General features: G+C 49.3%; 1 protein-coding gene across 3 annotated transcripts; it reads left to right on the forward strand.

Moving 5' to 3' along the window:
* Positions 1 to 47: 47 nt before the first annotated feature.
* On the forward strand, positions 48 to 19,501 carry phactr3a (phosphatase and actin regulator 3a). 3 transcript variants are annotated; one of them, XM_029833121.1, is made up of 12 exons: positions 48 to 445; positions 12,132 to 12,305; positions 12,392 to 12,559; positions 12,991 to 13,203; positions 13,673 to 13,901; positions 14,070 to 14,245; positions 14,386 to 14,539; positions 17,604 to 17,659; positions 17,999 to 18,060; positions 18,154 to 18,294; positions 18,468 to 18,544; positions 18,930 to 19,501. In XM_029833121.1, the coding sequence occupies exons 1-12, from the start codon at positions 343 to 345 to the stop codon at positions 18,943 to 18,945; spliced, it is 1,569 nt and encodes a 522-aa protein (XP_029688981.1). In that variant the 5' UTR covers positions 48 to 342; the 3' UTR covers positions 18,946 to 19,501. The 3 variants fall into 3 exon arrangements, with proteins under 3 accessions (XP_029688981.1, XP_029688980.1, XP_029688979.1); XM_029833120.1 differs by having other exon boundaries at positions 12,994 to 13,203; positions 13,995 to 14,245; XM_029833119.1 differs by having other exon boundaries at positions 51 to 445; positions 13,995 to 14,245.
* Positions 19,502 to 19,520: the final 19 nt, after the last annotated feature.

Below are 19,520 nucleotides of genomic sequence, written 5' to 3' on the forward strand. Positions count from 1 at the left end.
CGGGTGTGTGACCTACAAAAGGACGTGTTCGTGCAGGGGAAACCTACAGTACATATATTTATTGTGCACCATGCTAGTTGCTGTGTTGCACATTCGTGTGGTTGGACAGGGACGGGCACCATCGGGGGCATATCACCCCTCCCACATTCACTCACACACACACACGCACGCACGCACACACGCTGAATTTCTGCTCAGCCATGGTTCCCTGGTAGATGCTCAAAGCGGCTGTTGTCGGAGCGAATTAGATCCGCGCTCGCTCGCTGCTTCTTTCCCTCCTGACCTTGCCTGCCTCCGCTCGGGTTTTCAATATTTTATTCAGAATTCCTGCGCTGTCTCCACATGGCTTCATCTGACGGACTAGACGGCTGTCTGCAGCGAGGCAGATCTCAAAGTGACCCGAACATACTCACCGAACCGGGCATCGATTTGGCTCACGGCACAGGTAAGACGGACGGCGTCATTATCTGCATTTCTATAGGTCTTATTTATTGAGATCTTTCCACTTTGCCGGTTTTATTGAGATGCAGCTGCTTGTTGCCCTTTGTGGTATCACCAAAGAGACAATTAGCGCGGATGCTTCCAGCCCTTAGAATAAAACGCGGACTGAAACACTGAATCACGGTGCTGCAAATTGAAAATTAATGTGCCATATCAGTGAGTAAATGGCTGCACGCCTCTCTGGATCTGTGGATTATACACAGTGGATGCGCGGCCGGGGCCGTACTACATTTAACGTGCAACAATTACAGCAGAGTGTCCGGACCTCTCGCGTCTATTTATCCCCAGTAAATCCGCATGCATGTGTGGTCCGCGCTGCCAGCCGGAGTGCAGCCCTGTTCGGTGCCACATGTGAGTCACCATCTCGGGAAGCGTTGTCCATCCTTTTCCATCCTTGCTCGGTGTGTGTGACCCTGCCATATTGATGGCGCTGTCAACCCCACCCCCCTCTCTTCCCCACACTGAGCGCTTCACTGTCTCACTGTTGTGATCCCTGACGTTCACATCTGTGGAGACACCCTCCAGTCCTGCGCAGGTATGGCTGGGAGAGCTTCCCAACATGGAGCCCCGGCTTCTCTCCGTGGCCTGCTAGACCTGCTCTCTGTTTATAATGAATTGATCTCTCATTAATAAGGGACCATCAGGGAGTCGTCTACATCAGATGAACTCCTGCAGAAAAAAAACAGCAACACACACTCCATGTGCATCTTGTGTTTGCAGCAGATTGTGAATCTGTCTTATCAAAATTCCACAGAGAAATTTCCAAAAAATGTGCATGCACTAGGGATTTTTTTTTTATGTAAGTGAGTCTATTTATGGTGGCGTGTGGGCTTAGGAGGAACTGCTGGTCACTCCCACGCATGGTGGCTTTTTACGCAAACCAAGAATGCTGGGCTAAATGATTCATAAAAAACAGCAGGAGCCATTCACCTTTCGGCTCCTCGCGGCTCTTTTTCTTTCACCCCCGCATCCTTGCGATGGCACCTGTCTGCACTCATCGACTGGCCGCGGAAGGTCGTTTGCTGGATCTGACCCCCCCGTGTTGGCGATTGCTCACACACCTGAATAAACAGCTCAGCGCTGGAGTGATGAGAGACGGAACTATTGGGCAACACGGGAGCGCGACTGCGTCATGGTGTCAGAGGTGTGGCGTGAAACGTGCCTGCTGACCCAAAGTACCCAAAAGAGTGCCCCAGGGGATCATGGCTGGTGTCTGGCACGCCGATCTCGGGAAAAGGATTACAGCGAATTGCCCCCTCCCTCATGGCAGCTGCAGGGGCTGAGGCAGTGCTCATCCACTCAGCACTGAGGCAAAGAGTCAACAGTGATGCATCCCAGAGAACCAGGGCCTCCAAAAAGCTGCAGGAGCCTCCGTGAAGGCAACGCCGGCGCAGGACTCGAACCTGCTGTCGCAACAAGTCAGACACGTCTTGTGGATTTCTGTGCAAGCCTATGATTCCAGTTCCAAACAGAGACATCAGCGCGTGAGTCTGAGGGATGCTGCCGTCGTCTGGTAATGGATGCAGCCGTATAAATAGGAAAGACACGAGGACCCTGCTAATAAAATGTCATCTTCCCTCACACCTCCCCAGCTAATGGTGTGGAGCGGACACCTTGGCCTTCTGTGGGCTTTTAGGGCTAACAGATTCCTGTAACACGATGTAGAAGTCTGCTCAAGAAGTGCAGGACTCAGTGGCAGTTAACGCTTTCACCGACCCCCCCCCCTTCCCCCGCTCGACAGCGTCCACATGTTTCAGTCTGCTCGGAGGGCTCCCCCCTCCTCCTCAATGCTACAGAGATAATACCCTCAGATCTGACATAGAAACCATCTCCGAGGACTGCAGGTGTAAGCAGAGCCCCCCCACCCCCCAATTCACAGAGACACATCATCCCATGTGAAGCTCGGCCATGACTCACTCCAGACCACAGCGACGCCTCATACGTAAAACCTCCTTTATGTTGAAGACTTGATGAGTAAATATGTGGATTTGTGACTCAGCCTTTGGTAACAGCCTAATCTCTTATTGAGGCATTTGTATAACACAAATTAATAAGTCGATGTGGAAGAGAAGGATCTGTTTGCATTGTGGATTTATTTTTAACATTAGGCTTTCGTTTCTCCGGAGGGAGAACTTGTTGCTCTTTAAGCTGTGGATAAAGAGGCCGTGAATGAGAAGCATGAATTGTCTTTCAGTCCCACAAAGATGTGAGAATAAGACAAAGAAGAGTTTTATGATACCAACTGTTTATGTGACAGAAATACGGAGCATTCAAATTTAATATAATGATGCAAAATACGTGCCGACAACCCTCATTGACTCCTTTTAAAGACTGACAAAAGAATCTACGGTGGCCCGCGGGGGACAGGCTTGGGTTTCCCTGACTGTCGCACAATCGTGATCTATTTTGGACCTGATGTTTAAGAAAGGAACTGTGACTTTAAGGCACCTGCTGAGTTCTTCTGGCACAATGTCCATTAAAACTTAGAAATAAAGTCTGGAATTCAAAGTTTTTATATGGCGATGCTCAACTTGATTATCGAGTTTATGCGTTCCAGGTTACTGTAGAAACATGGTGGAGCAGCAGTGGACCGCCCCCCCCCCCACCCCCGTTTTAGGTCTAGAGTTGAGCCCTAACAGGCAGGTGTTAAATTTAGAGCTACTGTTTTGTGTGAGATTACGTGAGAACAGACCAGATTATGACAATAATGGAATAATGCTAATCTCCCTGAAGAGCCCCCTGCAGGTGCTCTAATCACAGACCAACTTAGCTTGTGCTTCCTGTTCTGAAGAGAGTCATGCCAGAGTCACGACTCGCTCCTCCCGGTCGGGTTAGAGGGCCCGTGAGCGAGTCAGGGCCACCTGTTAGCAGTAGCCACTGGAGGGCCATTCATCCCCCCCTCTGTGGTGCACAGTGGTGCCCACAGAGGCCAGACGGAGACGCTCGTCCAAGCAGAGGCCGAGGCTGAGGCGGCTTCCTGGTTTCCTTTACTCTGCTTTATTATTAATTCATGTGGTTCAGACTGTTGGAGGTAGAAGCTCCCAGAAAGAACTCTGTGTATTCTGAACCACAAACATGGTTGTATCCATCCATCCGTCCTTGCCGGTTCTGGTTCTTTTTGTACTTTCTGAGGTACGGATGGATTCAGGAGCTTAAAAGACATTAGCGATGACTGACGGAGTCAAGGAGAACAACATGACTGGTGATGAAAAGGAAATCTTAACCACGTCAACTCGCGCCGACGTTAGACAGGAGTCTTTAAGAAAAAAGTGACGTTATAAGTCTGGGCTTTATGCTTTTGGATTATTTGAAATAGAATGTGCACAGACGTGCTTTTTACGGTGTTTAATAACCTACATTATTAAACACATTCTACATTTTAATCAGCGTGTTTTCATGAGATATTAATGCCAGGATTGATACAGGTCTCCCTTCATGGGCGCTAGAATGCTGGTCCACCGTGGTTCTATGGCAGCCCGGATGGGACAAACTTGAATGCAAACTTTACAGCTGTGATCTGTCACCATATAAAGAAAAGACATTTCAATTTGCAGTCTGAACATGTCCACAGCAACAGCGCTCCAGGGACGAGGACAGGAAGTTAACTAGTTGTCTCACTGCTGGATAATCGTGGATGCTGGACCGTTAATGGAATGTCGGCAGGGTTCCTGGAGAGTTCTGGAAAATCCTCTCTGTACTCTCTGCAGCGCTCTCTGGAAATGTATTTAAAACCTTGCTAAAGTGATAATAACAAGCTAAAAAGGGCCTGTTTTGGAGTCATTGAGTGCATCATCCACAAACTGCTTCGCTCCAGGGACCAGATCGCAGCCGTCGCTTAATTTGACTGCTCTCACTTTTTTTTTTAAAGAGGACCTGTTGAGATTTCTAGCACAGATCCCTTCCTCATCGTCTCACAGGTACGCCTGTAACAGGACCGCGTATTTCATCATTATCAAAAAGCTACCGTCCAGTGTTTATAGAAGCATCCTCACAGCATCGTACCCAAGCCTTGATAGGGTGTGAGCAGTCGGAGCAGGAGATTCCTTCTCCTGTGCTGGTCTGAATTGTTGTGCTTTCACAGCTTTCCGAGCGCTGAACTCTTTTCCCTGCAGACGTTTGTTTCTGTCTTTCAGCTGCACAGGAAAATGGAGCAGAAAAACAGCAGCGGTCCTTATAAAGAGCCCCACTTTGCGCCCAATCCCCACCGGCAACGGGCAGCCGAGCAGGCGCCGGATGGCGTTTGTCGCCGCGGCGTGTTAGCATGTTTTCTGATCCGCCAGCTTTGTGGTCACTGATCTGCTGTGGAGCAAAGCTGGAAGGTGTCTTTCTACAGCGTTAAAAGGGAAAGTCAGGCAGGTGAGCGGGCAGCCTCCAACACCTGTCATAGACGCAGGCATAAAGGGAGGAAGCAATGGAGCTGTTTAGCCTTTAAAAGCTGAGGTTAAATGGAGTTCAGGAAGTCGTGCATACCTTCTCTCCGGTGAGAGAGCTGAGTGGTACTGGAGGGAGCTCCCCTGGGCAACAAGGCGGCAATTTTTCTTCCCTTTTTGAGCAAAGGGGGTGAATTAGTGAGGCATAGAGGGAAGCAGCACAAAGGCTGAAAGAGGAGGAGGAAAGGGCTTCTCTGAAAGGAAGCCAAGAAGTTGTCTTAGTGCTGGGATGATGGAGGGTCTGTAGGCAGCTCAGTAACACGGAGAATGTTCTCTGATGATGATCGGAGCAGCTGCCGCTGCTAACAGGACGGTGTTAGTCTTATTGTAAGGTTGATGTCTCTAATCTCCTCAACCACACAGGTGTTTTTTTTTTTTTGCTATTTCCACAAAAAACAATATCACATTATAATTTTTTGGTCAGGTTACAGACTTGGACGCATTATTGGCCTTCGGACAGACCAGTGAAAGGCGTGAGGCCCTCCACATAGCACGTGCTGGATAAGCACTTTGGCTATCATTCCCAGCGAGGCCTCTCAAGAGATGCTAAATTAAATACATAGCTGCCCTGGAAGATACACCATCATAAAAAATGAAGTGACTGGAAGCTTTTTACTCTGCTGTTACTCCAACTGTGCGTTAGAGTGAAGAAAGCGTGCTCACAATCACTTCATTTAACGCCATCTGCAGAACAAAGCCTCGCCGCTTCAGTCGATAGCGTTTAAACAGTTAAGGGGAATCCGAGCGCGAGTATCTGACACCTGCTGACGGTATTTTGACGCTTTCTGGCCGTTTCGCCGGACGTTCTGCAAAGTCAAGAGTTTCAGCCCGGCGCGTTTCTGCTGACTGAACACCGATGCAGGAGGTAGTTCTGAATGAAGGTTTCTCTCCCGGCTGTTCGATGCACCTTTCAGAGATGGGAGAATTGTAGGAATGTCTGCCAAAGAGAGGGAGCCGAAATGCTCATCCATAAAAGTGACGCGTTGCATTAAAGTCAACCTTTTATGTGCGAAGGAAACCAGGATGAATCTGCAATCTGCTTGATTCTGAAAGTGGAGCCGCTGTTTCGTCTGAGCCAGTTTCAGCACCACGGACAGCACCCGAGTCGTGTTCTGTGTGCTGATGAGTCTGGCCTCCATCACGAACGCCCCGCGCTTGATCTGCTGGGAAGCCCAGCATTCTCGGCTTCTCAGAAGTCGTGAGTCACGAACGGTGTTTTGGTTTAATCATCCCGCAGACGGGACGGAGGCCAAAATAAAAGGCGAGCTGTGGCAGAACCTGCGGAGCAGACCCTGGGCTTGTTATTGATGGACCCGTGGCTTCTTCAGAAGCTGTTTTGAACGACTCGTTGCACTCCTGGATGCCGCCTTTGTGGGCTGCACTGAAATTTGTGCAGTCTGAGGAAGCGTTCGCTGTGGAGCTGACTCATTTTAGTCAGTCCAAAACAAGCCTCGAAAGAGCAACATGTTTATTTCTGAGACAATTGTGAGGAAAACATGCATGATTCAGCCTTTCTCTAAACAGGGCAGCATACGTATAAAGTCCAGTATTTTAAACAAAACTGGAAGATAATACTCAAAAATGCCACTTAGGGAGCCAATTGCAATAGTTGTCACACTACAAAACTGGAAGATAATACTCAAAAATGCCACTTAGGGAGCCAATTGCAATAGTTGTCACACTACAAAACTGGAAGATAATACTCAAAAATGCCACTTAGGGAGCCAATTGCAATAGTTGTCACACTTTATTGATGGTGTCTGCAGCCAGGCGCCATATTTGTCTGACCCCGTGTCCTCGGCGTGCCCTGAATTACATGCATGGAGAGGGTATTGAAACAGTTATTACACGGTGTAATTATAAACACAACCGTGCATGTCCACGATTAATGAGATGATTGCAGGCGTTACACGCTGACACGTGCCCATAATGTCCAGCCACTGTTGCAGACGTGGTCTTATTGCATCGCACGGTAAAATGGCGTAAAAGCATGATGTGATTTTTATCTTTTTTTTTACAGCAGCTTTGAACAGACACACACCATTACACAATGCAGCTCTCTGTCCTGGTTCCAGCTGTCTTATTCAGCTCAGAACAAGCCCAGTCTCACGCGGGACTGATTGTAAGGTACGTCCTCGCTGCGGGACCTTCTGTGGAGCTGAGTGTTTGTCTCTGCACGTCCTGCCTTTGTCTTTGCTGCCTCCCTCCGGAGGGACGGGGAGCGCGGTGGAACCGTAGATCTAGCCTCCCGACGGCTCCCGCTTTGTGTTTTTGTAGGATGGTAAATGAGTTTAAATGATGCACCAGCTGAGTGAGTCCTGCTGCTGGTTTCTGTGGAAGTGTTAGCATTTACAAGTGGCCCACCAAGGGTGACCCCACACCACAATCACATGACTTCGGGGTCCAGAAGAGGCGCTTACTCTGGACTGAAGAGCTTCCCAGACACAATCTGGCCGTTTCTTCTGTTTCTTCTGATGAGCAGATGTTCGGGGTTAGGATGTTAGGTTTCCCAGGCTCGCCCTGTTGTGTGGGTGGTGGGAAATGCACTTTTAACGGGAACACTGTCGGCCCACTGGGTCCATGTGACGACTGCAGCGCCGACGCCGGTCTTTGACAGAGGTGTGTCCGTGTAAGTGTCACACAAACATCCGCTGGTGTTTTGAATTAATGGATTAATGTGTGCTCTCGCAACATGGCTGAGAGCTCAACTAGGCGGAGGATTCCAGGCGGGTCCGGGTGCGGTTTGTTCTGGAGTAGAAGCTCCTCAGTGCTGCAGGAAGGCGAGTCAGGATGGTCCAACTGAGAAAAGAAAGAAGTGCGGGGCAAATTTCCAGTATTTCCGTTAATGAGGAAAAGTTCCCTTGAACCCCACGTAGCATGTTCAGTGTCTGCTACTTCAGCCCTTCCTCAATCAGACAGAACATTGGAATTTACGTTCTTGTCAAAAGCATCAAGATCAAAGCAAATCAGAATAAGAAATATGCAAACAAAGTAGCAAATGTGTTATTTAAGGGACTAGAGAGGAGCGGATGTTTCAAAAAAATCACTCAGCAAGCAGACATGAACATCCTCTCTGAACTATGAGTCAGCCTCCAAAAACACCCCCAAAATGTCACATTTACACTTTGTCACAAGGGAAATCGGGGTCAGTTTCCAAGATTGCGACAAAGATCCGTGGTGAGAGCGAACCGTCTCCGCAGCCACGACATGAAAAAGACCATCATCTCTCATTCTCCACGCCAGCATATGGGCGCTAACGAGGACCTCGGGCACTTTTCTGTGGCTTTGCCGGCGTTGGTGACATCATCCCAGTCCCTCGATGCCAGTTGGCCACATGCTGGGGTTTCACACTTGGGCTGTAATCACTTTGATGAGCGCCATGAACGTGACCTTTGCAGACTCATGCTCCCCAAACATCAAGCCACTTCACTGGACGCTGTTGTGTTTCCTTCCCACAACAGTTGCACATCAGGCATGTTGGAAGTTTGGACATTTAGTTGGATCGAGTCTGTTTTCTCTGATTTCCGTGCTTCTTCCCTTCACTCTCATTAGCTGCGAGCCCCGACTGTGGCCGGGCCCCTGAGGCTGTGGGGCTACAGGCAGATGGCAGCACAGTTGCAAAGCCAGGGGGGGGTAAAGAGAAGGGGTTAGCTGGCACGGGGACCGACGACTTCACGGTGCATTCAAGGGCACATTGTTCGCCGCTCTTGTTTTGAAGCGGCGAATGAGGGTTGAGGGTCTGGCAAAAAGTTGATACCTGCATCCAGGAAACGATACTAATGGGAGGAGGTAAATGCCTTGAGTAACAGTAAATAAGGGTTCCTGTCTGCTGCTGGTCCTGGGGGAGGAGGGTTATAAATAGACATAGAAAGCTGACACAGATGTCATTAAAGGGCAATAAGTCATAAAAATGTGATAATCTGTTTTTGCTTAGAATCGTATGATTCTCCTTGACTGCTTTTCTTTTATTGGACTTTAAGTGGTAATTATTTGGGTTTGTGTTGGGTCTGCGTGGCAACAAAATGACGCTACAGTACGTATTTTAGGAAAGTAAATACTTTCTGCTCCGATTACTTTGGAAACGTCTTGTTTCTGACGACAAAACAACACAAAAGCCCGAATAAACACTCAAGTGCTTTTAAGACCTTTGTGAAGAGCGTCTCTTCAGACACATCTGTCGGGTAATTCAGCCGAAACTGCCTCCGGTACTTGTTTCCCAGGGTGGCTCCTGTTCATGGCAACGTCCCCAAAGGTCACATCATAGTGGGGACATGAATGTGTTGGTGTGCACCCATTTACACCACCATAAAAACCCGATAACTGGGAAACATCAGATGATCGGACTGACTGGAACTGATGCGTTGTCATGCACTAGAGAAATGTGTTGTTTGGAAAACCCTGGTTCCCGTGTTTCTGTCCATTCATGGGAGAAATACCTGGGTAGTGACTAAAAACTTCATTGTATCCATAAAACATAGCTGCACAATAGGCTACGTGCAGGCTAAGTGGGCGTGGTCCTCACTATCCCCCTAGCCCCGCCTCTTATGGCGACCTTATCACACAGCTGGGGTGCGTCCGCTCCCAACGCTATTTGCATTATCAGCCATCAGCATCAGGAGTCTGTCACACACGCCGCCGTGCTTCCTGAGGGGAATTTAATCTTTCGTGGTGTGAAAAGCCGCAAAGCCTGACTGGAATTACGGCGCGTGTGCAGGCTCCCGTTTGATCTGGTCCACTCCAGCGGCAGGAAGCGGAGATTTAATTCATCCTTTTTTGGTGGGATATTCTACTTGAATCTGGCAGCACTGCCCACATGGTGGGAGCCGTCCAATCGTGCTCGTCTGGCATGTTTTCATACATCGCCTCCATGTGCAGGGTGTTTTCACCCAGATCCTGAGCGCAGGCCCGACTCCCGTCAGTTCCTCTGAACACCCCAGCTTCCACTGAAAATGAACAGTTACTTGATATGCATTAGAAATCGCTCCACTGTGATTGGACGAGCCCCAGTTCTCCTGCAAGTCCTTCCGTATAGCAACAGCCCCCACCCATCTCTCCTTCCTTGTCTCTCTGGAATCCCCCTTCTCTCCTCCACCAGCCTCTCGCCTCCTTCCCCTTTTTTTCAACACACAAGACGGAGCGCTTCCTCCACGTGGCTTCATCCCCCTTACCCACAATGCACCGCTGTTGCTGCTTGCCATGGATGTGGCGGGGCAGTGTCTGCCGGGTGGGGGGTGGGGGGGTCGTCTCCTTTAAGCTATAGACCAACCCGGCTCCTCCTGCTCTCTCCCTCTGCTGCAGCAGCATCTGGATGTGGTCACCATGGCAACAGTGGTGGGTCTAACCCCCCTCCCTCTTTCACAAACACAGCTCCTCTGCCCCTCCCTCTCCTTCTCCAAAAGCCTTCTCCACCCCCCTCCCCCCACCCCCGCCAATCGGGTGTGTTTCCTTCAAGCTTGACCTGGATTCTGCGTGTGGCGTCACGCCTGCCGTCACCACGTGCAGGCCAGCGACGTTGGCGCTGCTGGGTAACGGGCGTGTGTGGTCAACTGACCTCTTTCCTGAACGTCCTCTTTCCCACACCCGACCCTCTTCTTTATTGCACTTGTCTTTCCTTTTTATTGGTTTCCTTCATGTCTGTTTGCTTCGAAATCGCTAAAAAGGATTTGACTGTAACATCACTGCCACACTGTACCAGCACATCAGAGGCTGAACCCCTCTCCATCAGACCCTCCTCCCTTTCCTCTCACTAAGCCCCTGCCGCCACCTCCTCCTCCTCCTCGACTGAATATTTGAACAAAGAGCCTGTGAAGGCAGTTATCAGGCTCCTGGAAGTGGATTCTGCCACACTGAAGGACACAGTCCTTAAATAAACCAAATTTCTTATGCCTTCCTTTCCTTCTGGGCTCTTTCTGTCACCATGTCCAGGCAGCCCAGTATCAACACACACGGGCAGCTCTGTAGACGTGCATTTTAGCTGAACATGAGTCACTGCCATCATTGATTGAAAGTCACGTTTCCTTTAAAGCTGTGGCGGCTCTGTGAATAAGGGACAGTGCGTTTATTATGGAAAATCGTTAGCTGCATCACAGATAGCTGCTCCTGTCAGCCCAAGCTCTAATCAGGCTACCTAAGCAGATCATGTGACCTTTTATGTTCGGCGCTGCTCGCTGTCACTTAGCTCAGGTATTGGCTTGATTTTGGCGTAAAACTTGCAAATACTGTTTTCGGAGATTTTGCTGCACACGCACGCTGTTTTCTTCGTAAGACCTGTCAGATCCATTTGCACGAGGTGAGTTTCTGCAGGAATTGCTCCTTTGGAATGCTGATCTGTGCAGATCTGAACAATGTTTATTCACAGCACTTATATAGGGATGCACTGAGATTGTCAGGACTTTTTTCCTTTCAAAGAAGGCAGAAAAACTGCTGTGGTAGGTGTGATTGTGAATGAGAGCAAAGACTGGTCCTGTCTGAAGCAGAGGGATACGGGTCTCAGTGAGAAAAAATAAAGATCAATTAAATCAGGTGATTTGGAGCAGGAAGACTTCCAGACCTGCTATTAGACAATTGTGTCATTTCATGAGCATGTGTGAAGACACCTCACCATTCCTGCCAGATGAGATGTTTGCTGAGCGGAAGAGAAAGTGGAACATTGAGGCATGAGCAGCCCAGTTAATCTGAGTGTTTGACTTTAAATGTGAGTCTGGCTTTATTATGCTGTCATGTTGAGGGTTCTGAGTCTCTGTGCGACAGTTCTAATTTCTAATTAACCTAAAGTCTGAAACAGAACATATGAGATTTTTGGTTACATTGGCACTACAAATACTGTCATTTAGGTCCTTTAGGTTCCAATTTGTGACTGACAATATCTGCAGATCAAATCAGGGGACAAAACTTTAATTAAACCCAGATTTAACCTGTTTGAAACAGCAATATCCAGTTCCCCTCATTGAATCACAGCAATACAAGAACCAGCGGAATTATTAGAATTCGAGGCTGAGATGATGTAAATGACCTCTCTAAGCATGTGTGAACTTTCATTCATCACGGTTCCAAGGTATAAAGTATTTTACAGGTGTGCACACATATGTGCATCCAAATAACATTCAAGGTTTTCTATATCCATAAATAGTGTGTTACTCAGTGTGTTGCTGGACCTCAGACAGACTGTACCACCCAGCCTCCCCCTTTTTTCTTTTACAGTAGCTGCAGTAGAGCTGGTGGACCAGCAGAGGGTGCTGAGATCTGGTTGCCTGGTGACGGGGGTCCACACTCCACCTATCCGCCGGAACAGCAAGCTGGCCAGCCTGGGGCGCATCTTCAAGCCCTGGAAGTGGAGGAAAAAGAAAAACGAGAAGCTCAAGCAGAGTTCGACAGGTACAGACCACACTGGTAACAGGTGTCACCTTACAAATCTATACAGTATAAACATCTATAAATAAATAACTCCGGTCTTCTCTCAGATGTAGCATTGTCCAGCAGCCTCCTGTGCCATGACCCAAACTCCCCGACCCAGGGCTGCTGCTCAGATGGAACCATCCTGCTTGGGGGATTTGGGGGACCGTTACACTCGAACCTCACGGTCAGCAGCGTGGAATACCTCGGCCCGGATGAGGATCATCCGTCTCCAGGTGTGACTCCTTTTTATGCAGTACAAACACACACACACACACAGACGCGGGCTTTAATAGCGAACAATATATAGCAGTGTGTAGGATTACAGCGATCAACTTCTCTGTTGACCCTCACATCAACTGTTCAGTTGTTAAAACCACTTTCCTCTGGCTAGAAACTGAGAATTTTATTCACTATTTTATTATTTTTAGTCTGTATTTCTATTGCAACATATATTCAATGTTTGTGAAAAATAGTTTAGTTCAGTTTAATGAGTCATGTATTGGACGATAAAGCTGAGTCAGATGAACCAGTAGAGGGCAGCAAACACAATCTAATATCTACCACCAAGCTCCTCTGTGGTGAGCAGAGGCGATACATCGGTACCACTGTGGCGCCATTAAAATACGCCTTCATACTCTCTTTCACCTGGCTTCATGTGCTCCAGTAGCTGCACCTCTGCACGATCTCTGCGATCGAGTGGACCCATCGCTGCCCGATGAGGACAGAGGGGAAGAGGTGCACCCTGCTGGGGATCTATCTGAGGTGCTGCAGGACATGGGAGAACAGACGGAGGACAGAGCGGAGGAGGAGACTCCGCCCGGAACGTCTCCTCCTCAAGTACCTCCCAAAGTTTTAACTCAGCTGAGTGTCGGAGATGGTGAGTGCGGCCGTTCACTCAGTGTGGTTGTTCAACCAAAGCAGGTGTTCAATGTTCTGGATAGAAGAGATTAACAAGATCTAAAAAGACTCACGGGAAATTTGAGGAATTCTGCAGACTGAGAACGAGCCAAAGCAAACCTGAAGTAGAGGGGAGTGTGAGACAAAGGACTTCCTACTAATGTTCCTTCTGTCCTTCCCAGCAGTGTTACTGTGTTTAGAAATCAGGTTTTCCCAGAAACCTGCCCTGAGTCACAAATGACACCCTCCCGGGAAAAAGCTGGAACATTCCTGGGAATGTTCCTGCATGTGTAAATGAGCTCTGTTTAGTATAAACATACAGACAAGATGTCCACTCAGGACAGTAAAATGATGAAACAATTATAATAAACTTGAGAAATGTTAATGGTTTCATCATTTTATCTGTACATCTTCTTTCCGCTCCTTGTCCGCTCACCCCTCTCTTTCAGAGTCAGGCCCTGTATCGCTCCCCACTCACCTACCTAACTCCTACCTCCCTAAGGAGCCTCCACAAAGGGCCACGGAATGCTTGTCTTCAATGACGCTGCCACTACGAGGGCCCCTGCTCAACTCCTCAGGGTCTCCACATCTAGGCAATATGATGCACCCTCCCATGCCCCCTAGCTGCATTATGGAGGAACTGCAGAGAGCCTTTGCTTCCAAGAATAGGCAGGAGAGGTGAGGGAGTGTTTTGATCAATGCATGTGATGGCTGGTCAGCAATCAGAAGTTTACTCACCAGCAGCTCTACCCCCCTCTCTTCCACCCTCAGCGTGCACGAAGGGTGTGAGCAGGGCTCACCCCCCAGGCTGTGGTGCTCTGACGGACGCCTCTCTCGCTCCTGCAGCTCGGAGAACCAGCACGCGTCCTCTCTGGGGAGCGGCTGCGCCGGCGGTGGAGGGTCCGACTGGCCTAAGAAGGAGGCAGAGGAGAACAAGGAGAACGTGCGGCTGGACCAGTGCTTCTCCAACACCTCGGGCCTCCCCATCGACCTGGACGGCTGGAATGAATCTGTCATCTCTGGTGTGTAGAGGAGCCTAACAGTGAGCCACTGTGTGGTCCATAATGTGCTTTATAATATATATTTGGATACGACCTGACTTTGCCAAAGAGTTCCAGAGCAGGCGCGTGATTAATGCCATCGTACGTCTGCATGGTGACAGGCACACTTCCTCGGAGGCTAAGGAAGGAGCTGCTGGCCGTCAAACTACGAAACAGGCCTAGCAAGCAGGAGCTGGAGGACAGGAACATCTTCCCAGCCAGGAGTGATCAGGAGCGGCAAGAAATCCGCCAGCAGATTGAGATGAAACTTGCCAAGTAAGCAGCGAAATATCTCCAGTGTCAATATTCTTGACCCCCGTTGCCGCAGAGAGTGCGACACATCATATCTGTGTTGAATAATGGAACCGGAATTGATGGCGGATCTGAGCGCCAGACACCTCCAAGCTAAGCCTGCATGCGTCTTAATAAACGAGATGGAGGTGAAATAAGCAGATTACATCTGATTATTCGGCGCAGGCTTGATTAGAGGGTGTAATCGTCCGCTTCTCTGGCTCCTTTTAACTCAATTACAGTCGGTGTTCCAGCGAAGCCACCATTTAATTAAAACAGCTCCGGATCAGGCAACGAGGCTGTAGATCTCCCCAAACCATGCGGATTAAAGTCTTAGAATTCATGTCAAATAAATTATTGGATGCATGTAATGGAACATCCAGGTTCTACAGTGCAACAAGTTCACTGAAGGTTGCAGCCCCCCCCCCACACACACACACACACACACAGCAGCAGCACTCAGCAGCATCAGTGCCTGTGTGAATGTGCGAAAAGCCTCCTCCCATCAGACGGCGTTACATAACTCGCCGTGCTGTAACAAAGCCGAGCCCAGAGCGCAGCTCCAGCTTCCTGGAGATCCATCATTAGCCTGTGAGACATTAAGAAGTCCGCCTCCGTGGTCTATTTTTAGAACAACTGGAGGGACAGCACGGTATGTCGCTGTTATTTGGGAAAAGGGTGATCGGAAGTTGCCTCGGTTGCACGAGCTTACGTAAAGGTGAGGCTGGATGGCTTCAGCTTGCGTAACAGCCACGAGGGTCCGGGTTCCAGGAAGGTTCGACTTGTATCACAGCAGTGAGAGAAGCTGTTGCACAAAGACCTCATTTGTGTTGATCTGCTCTCTGTGGAGGATCTAGGAGGGCTCTCTCTGAACCCGAGGCCTTTTGGACCACATGATATTTTGGAATGAGAGCCTCACTTGTCTCCAGTGCTTCATCTATTAAGCAGAAGGCTCTTACGTTATTACACGCGATAAAATCTGATGCCATTTTGACAGGAGGAAGTCCTGCCAGAATATGGCTGAGATTGCTGAGGAAGCTGGAGTTTATTTCCCCAGGGAGTTCACACGAAGTGACAAAACAATCCATCAAGTCCTTCTGCAGAGTCCTCTCTCTCTCCCACCAACATTCAATCAGCTGCTCGTTCGCCCTCCGTAAGCCTCGCTCACAATGAAATCAGAGCCAGTTGAGCAGAAAAATGTCATTGGGGCTCTCGGTGACACCTTGTGTGTCTGCAGCTTCTAAAGATAGAAGCTGCAGACACACTCGGCTGATGCTAATCTTAGCCGCTGACTCTTTTCAATAATGCATTCGAGCGTGCGCTCCCTTTCTCCACCGGTGTCCTGTGGACGAGGCACATCGGCAGAAATGATGGAGGGGGGCATCAGGTGCAGCCCACTGCTGTACCGGCGATTATAGGGAGGCTCTGCCTCTCCATTGTTGTTTCTTAAACACTCTTTTGTTCTCTTTCCCGGCTGATGTATTAGACTTCCAATTCTACAGGAGCCTGGGCGGTAAATGGAAACCCCGCAGGCAGCAGGGCGTTTATGTGCGTCACCGTGGTATCTTTTTGGGGCGGGATACCTTTTAAATCTGTTGTTGCTGTGGTAAGAGAAAGAGAGAGGAGAAACTGGAGAATCTCATTCCCAGTTAATAGGATTTAAATGCAATAAAAGTCAATTAAGTTCCACCGAATATTCAGCTGCTGCATTCAGAAGTGTGTGATTCTAAGACCTGGTTCATCATCAATAATCATTACTTATTGTTATTGTGTTTTTATTGACAGTAAAAAGAGGAACAAAAGGGTGATCTCTTTCTATAAATAGCTACAAGTCGTGCTCGGTGCAGAGGGTATTGCGTGGGAGTGTCCACACTGGTGTTGCCAGGCAGAAAGTGTGAATTTCTGCGCTCCGGCCTCCGAGATCCCGCTGCTGTTGCTAAGCAACTCAGCCACCCGGTCATTTAACAGTGTGGATGCTCGGCGAGATTTTCGCGGGTGATTTTCCATTTGGTCGCGCGATTTGCTGATCCCGAAGAAAATAGTGGCGTTAGAAGAACAACAACAACAAAAAAGTTGCCATCTTAGAAAACGCGTAGCAACGTTCTGTGCAACACTCGAGCAGAATTGGTCGTGAAATTATAGGTCTTAGAAGAAAAAGGATACTCGCGCACACGATCTTCGTGCGTCCTTGGCTGTGCACGACTACTCTACTGATTGGGTGCATGTGTGCGGATGTTTATGTGTCTTTGTGTGGAGGCGTGGCAGGGAGGTCCTGCCGGGTGTCCTTTCCACCTGTCTCTGCAGGTGTGCAAGCGCACGCCCGGGTCCCGCACTGCAGCAGCCTTTATTGTTGACCACACGCAGGTAAAAGAAAAGCCACACGCACGCAGGGCTACGGGAAAACGCGGATCGGGAGGAAAACGAAAGCGACATCTTAAAATCTGTCGGAATAGATGGTAAAAGAGGTGGTCCGAGTGTATTTATTATTTAAATCCCGCTTTGAAATAATCCTCACCTTTGTCTAAAAAAAGCCCACCGAGCAAAAAACGTGACTAAAAATAAGATGAAGTGGGGAGATTTACTGGGCCAGTAGCCCAGCGTGCGTTATTGAGGAGGAGGAGGAGGAGGGAGGTTGGGGATGCCGCCAGTGAGAGCCCGCGTAGCTCCGCCCTCTACGAATTATGCATGCTGTAACCAGGGAAACTAGGGGAGTCTCGCCCCAGCAGCCCATCACGACCCAGTTGAAAAGCGCCTGTGCTGTCGCCAGAGTCGGTAGTAAAGAGGAGTGTCCGGGGCTCTCCGTGCCTGGCATGCAGCATCCGCTGTCCGCGCAGTAACTCGGTGGACAAGCGCGCTTCTTCGGCCGTTCCAGATGTGGGGAGCGCCTCTGCCGAAGCACCACAGCCGCGGTCCCGATGCGAGATGGAGACATAGGGGGTTCCTGACGAGGAAACGCGCAGTGAAGAAATTAGAACCGGTTTAGAGGCGAGACGGGGAGGAGGCGGAGAGTCGACATGGTTCAAAACGTGGTTCTGGTGTTTCTCCGCAGGAGGCTGAGCCAGAGACCGAACGTGGAGGAGCTGGAGAGCCGCAACATCCTGAAGCGTAAGTTCAGAAAATACCCCAAAAACGGGTCTGCAAGCTGCAGCGTCTGTGATTTTTTTCTTTAAAAAAAAAAAAAATCGATTTGTGCATTTAAAAGCAAGAACAGTAAAAAGAGGAGAGAGTGGTGCATTGGGGAGAGCAGAGGACAGAGTTGTACATTATTCAGCAGCAGAACGCATGAGTGCACATTCTTTCACCTCAGTGGAAAACACGACTTCCTCCGCGCTGTGCACATTCATTACGTGACCTATTGTCTGTAACGCATCGATTTAAGTCCTTTTTTAAAAATAATTTGGACATATTACTCATTGTCTAATTTATTTTGTGTTTTATTTCCAGAGAGAAATGATCAAACGGAGCAAGAGGAGAGGAGAGAAATCAAGCAGCGGCTGAACAGAAAGGTACACAACAACAATCCAGCCTTGTGGCGCCCTCACACTCACACCATTGTGGGGGACCGGTTTAATGGCTCTGCCCTATCCACTGTGTTCCAGCTCAACCAGCGGCCCACGGTGGATGAACTGCGGGACAGAAAGATTCTGATCCGCTTCAGCGACTACGTGGAGGTTGCCAAAGCTCAGGACTACGACAGGCGGGCCGACAAACCCTGGACCCGCCTGTCAGCAGCTGACAAGGTGTGTGTGTGTTTTGTTTCTTGTAAATGACCCAAATAATAACCATCTATTATCTATTATCACCTGGACCCGCTGCTTTACACATTCCCTGAAGCATCTTGTCTTCTTTCAGCAGCAGCCCAGAGGTCACCTAATGCACTAATGCTGTTTTGTTTACCCACAATTCCCTGCAGGCTGCCATCCGCAAGGAGCTGAACGAGTTTAAAAGCACCGAGATGGAAGTGCACGCCTCCAGCAAGCACCTAACGAGGTCAGTATTCTGTCGGTGCTGAGCGTGTTTGGGAATGCACGTAGGCTCTATTCTGGGCAGCAGTGATCTATATTTAGCTCGCCTCACTCACCGCCCCCATGCGAAGAGTAGCTAAAGATAGATGGCGGTGGGGGGAGGGGCGCGCTGAAACTGACGCGGTCCTCTGGAGAGCGTGTACGGGCAATGACAAACTGCCACGCTGCCCTTGGATGAGCTGGTTTTGAATCCAGGGGTTTGAGTTGTAACAGTGACCCAGAAGCGCACGAGGCTGCCTCCGCATCAGACAGCCGAGCTAAAAATAGCCCCCCCGGGACAGGCTGATCGACAAGGGCACCTCTGCTCCGGCGCTCCGTTGTCCACGTTAATGTCCACCTCCTGTCTGCAGGTTCCATCGGCCATGAACGCAGAGAGTTTCTTCTGTGAAGAAATGCTGAGCTGGGACTTTCTGCAGCTGCTACCAGCTGCTCAGTGGCGACGGATCAAAGAGCCCGGAGCGCTTTTTGTCTTCAGCGTGTCTTTAAAGTCCTTCCCGCACCTCTCGACGATCGTATCAAGGTGTGGGAGGGAGGGTGCGGAAGGGCAGAGGCGGCGGTGCGTCCTGGAGACTACTACACCTCACCACACGGAGGAGGACTCTCGTGGAGCCTCTGACTCTCAGCGTGAGATGGACAGAGAAGGAAAAAAAACAATCTTGTCATTGAGTCTGTTGGGTTTTTTTGTACTATTTCATTCACTCTGTTGACAAAGTGGTATGACTCCGTGTTACTGGCAGGAAGCTGTGCATGTGACCATCCCCACCTTTTCTTAACCGATGAATAATGTGTCACTTGGACTGTGTAAAGTCAGCAAGGTGGGATTTATTATCGACTGTATGTACAGAATGTCAATCTGAATGAGGCTGAAGGGGGAAACACCTTTGTAAGCACTACTTGTCTTAAAAATACAAAGTCTTTTTCAAAGATGGCTCCTCTCATTC

This window comes from Takifugu rubripes, chromosome 3 (genome assembly GCF_901000725.2).
Source record: "Takifugu rubripes chromosome 3, fTakRub1.2, whole genome shotgun sequence".
NCBI classification, from domain to species: Eukaryota; Metazoa; Chordata; class Actinopteri; order Tetraodontiformes; family Tetraodontidae; genus Takifugu; species Takifugu rubripes.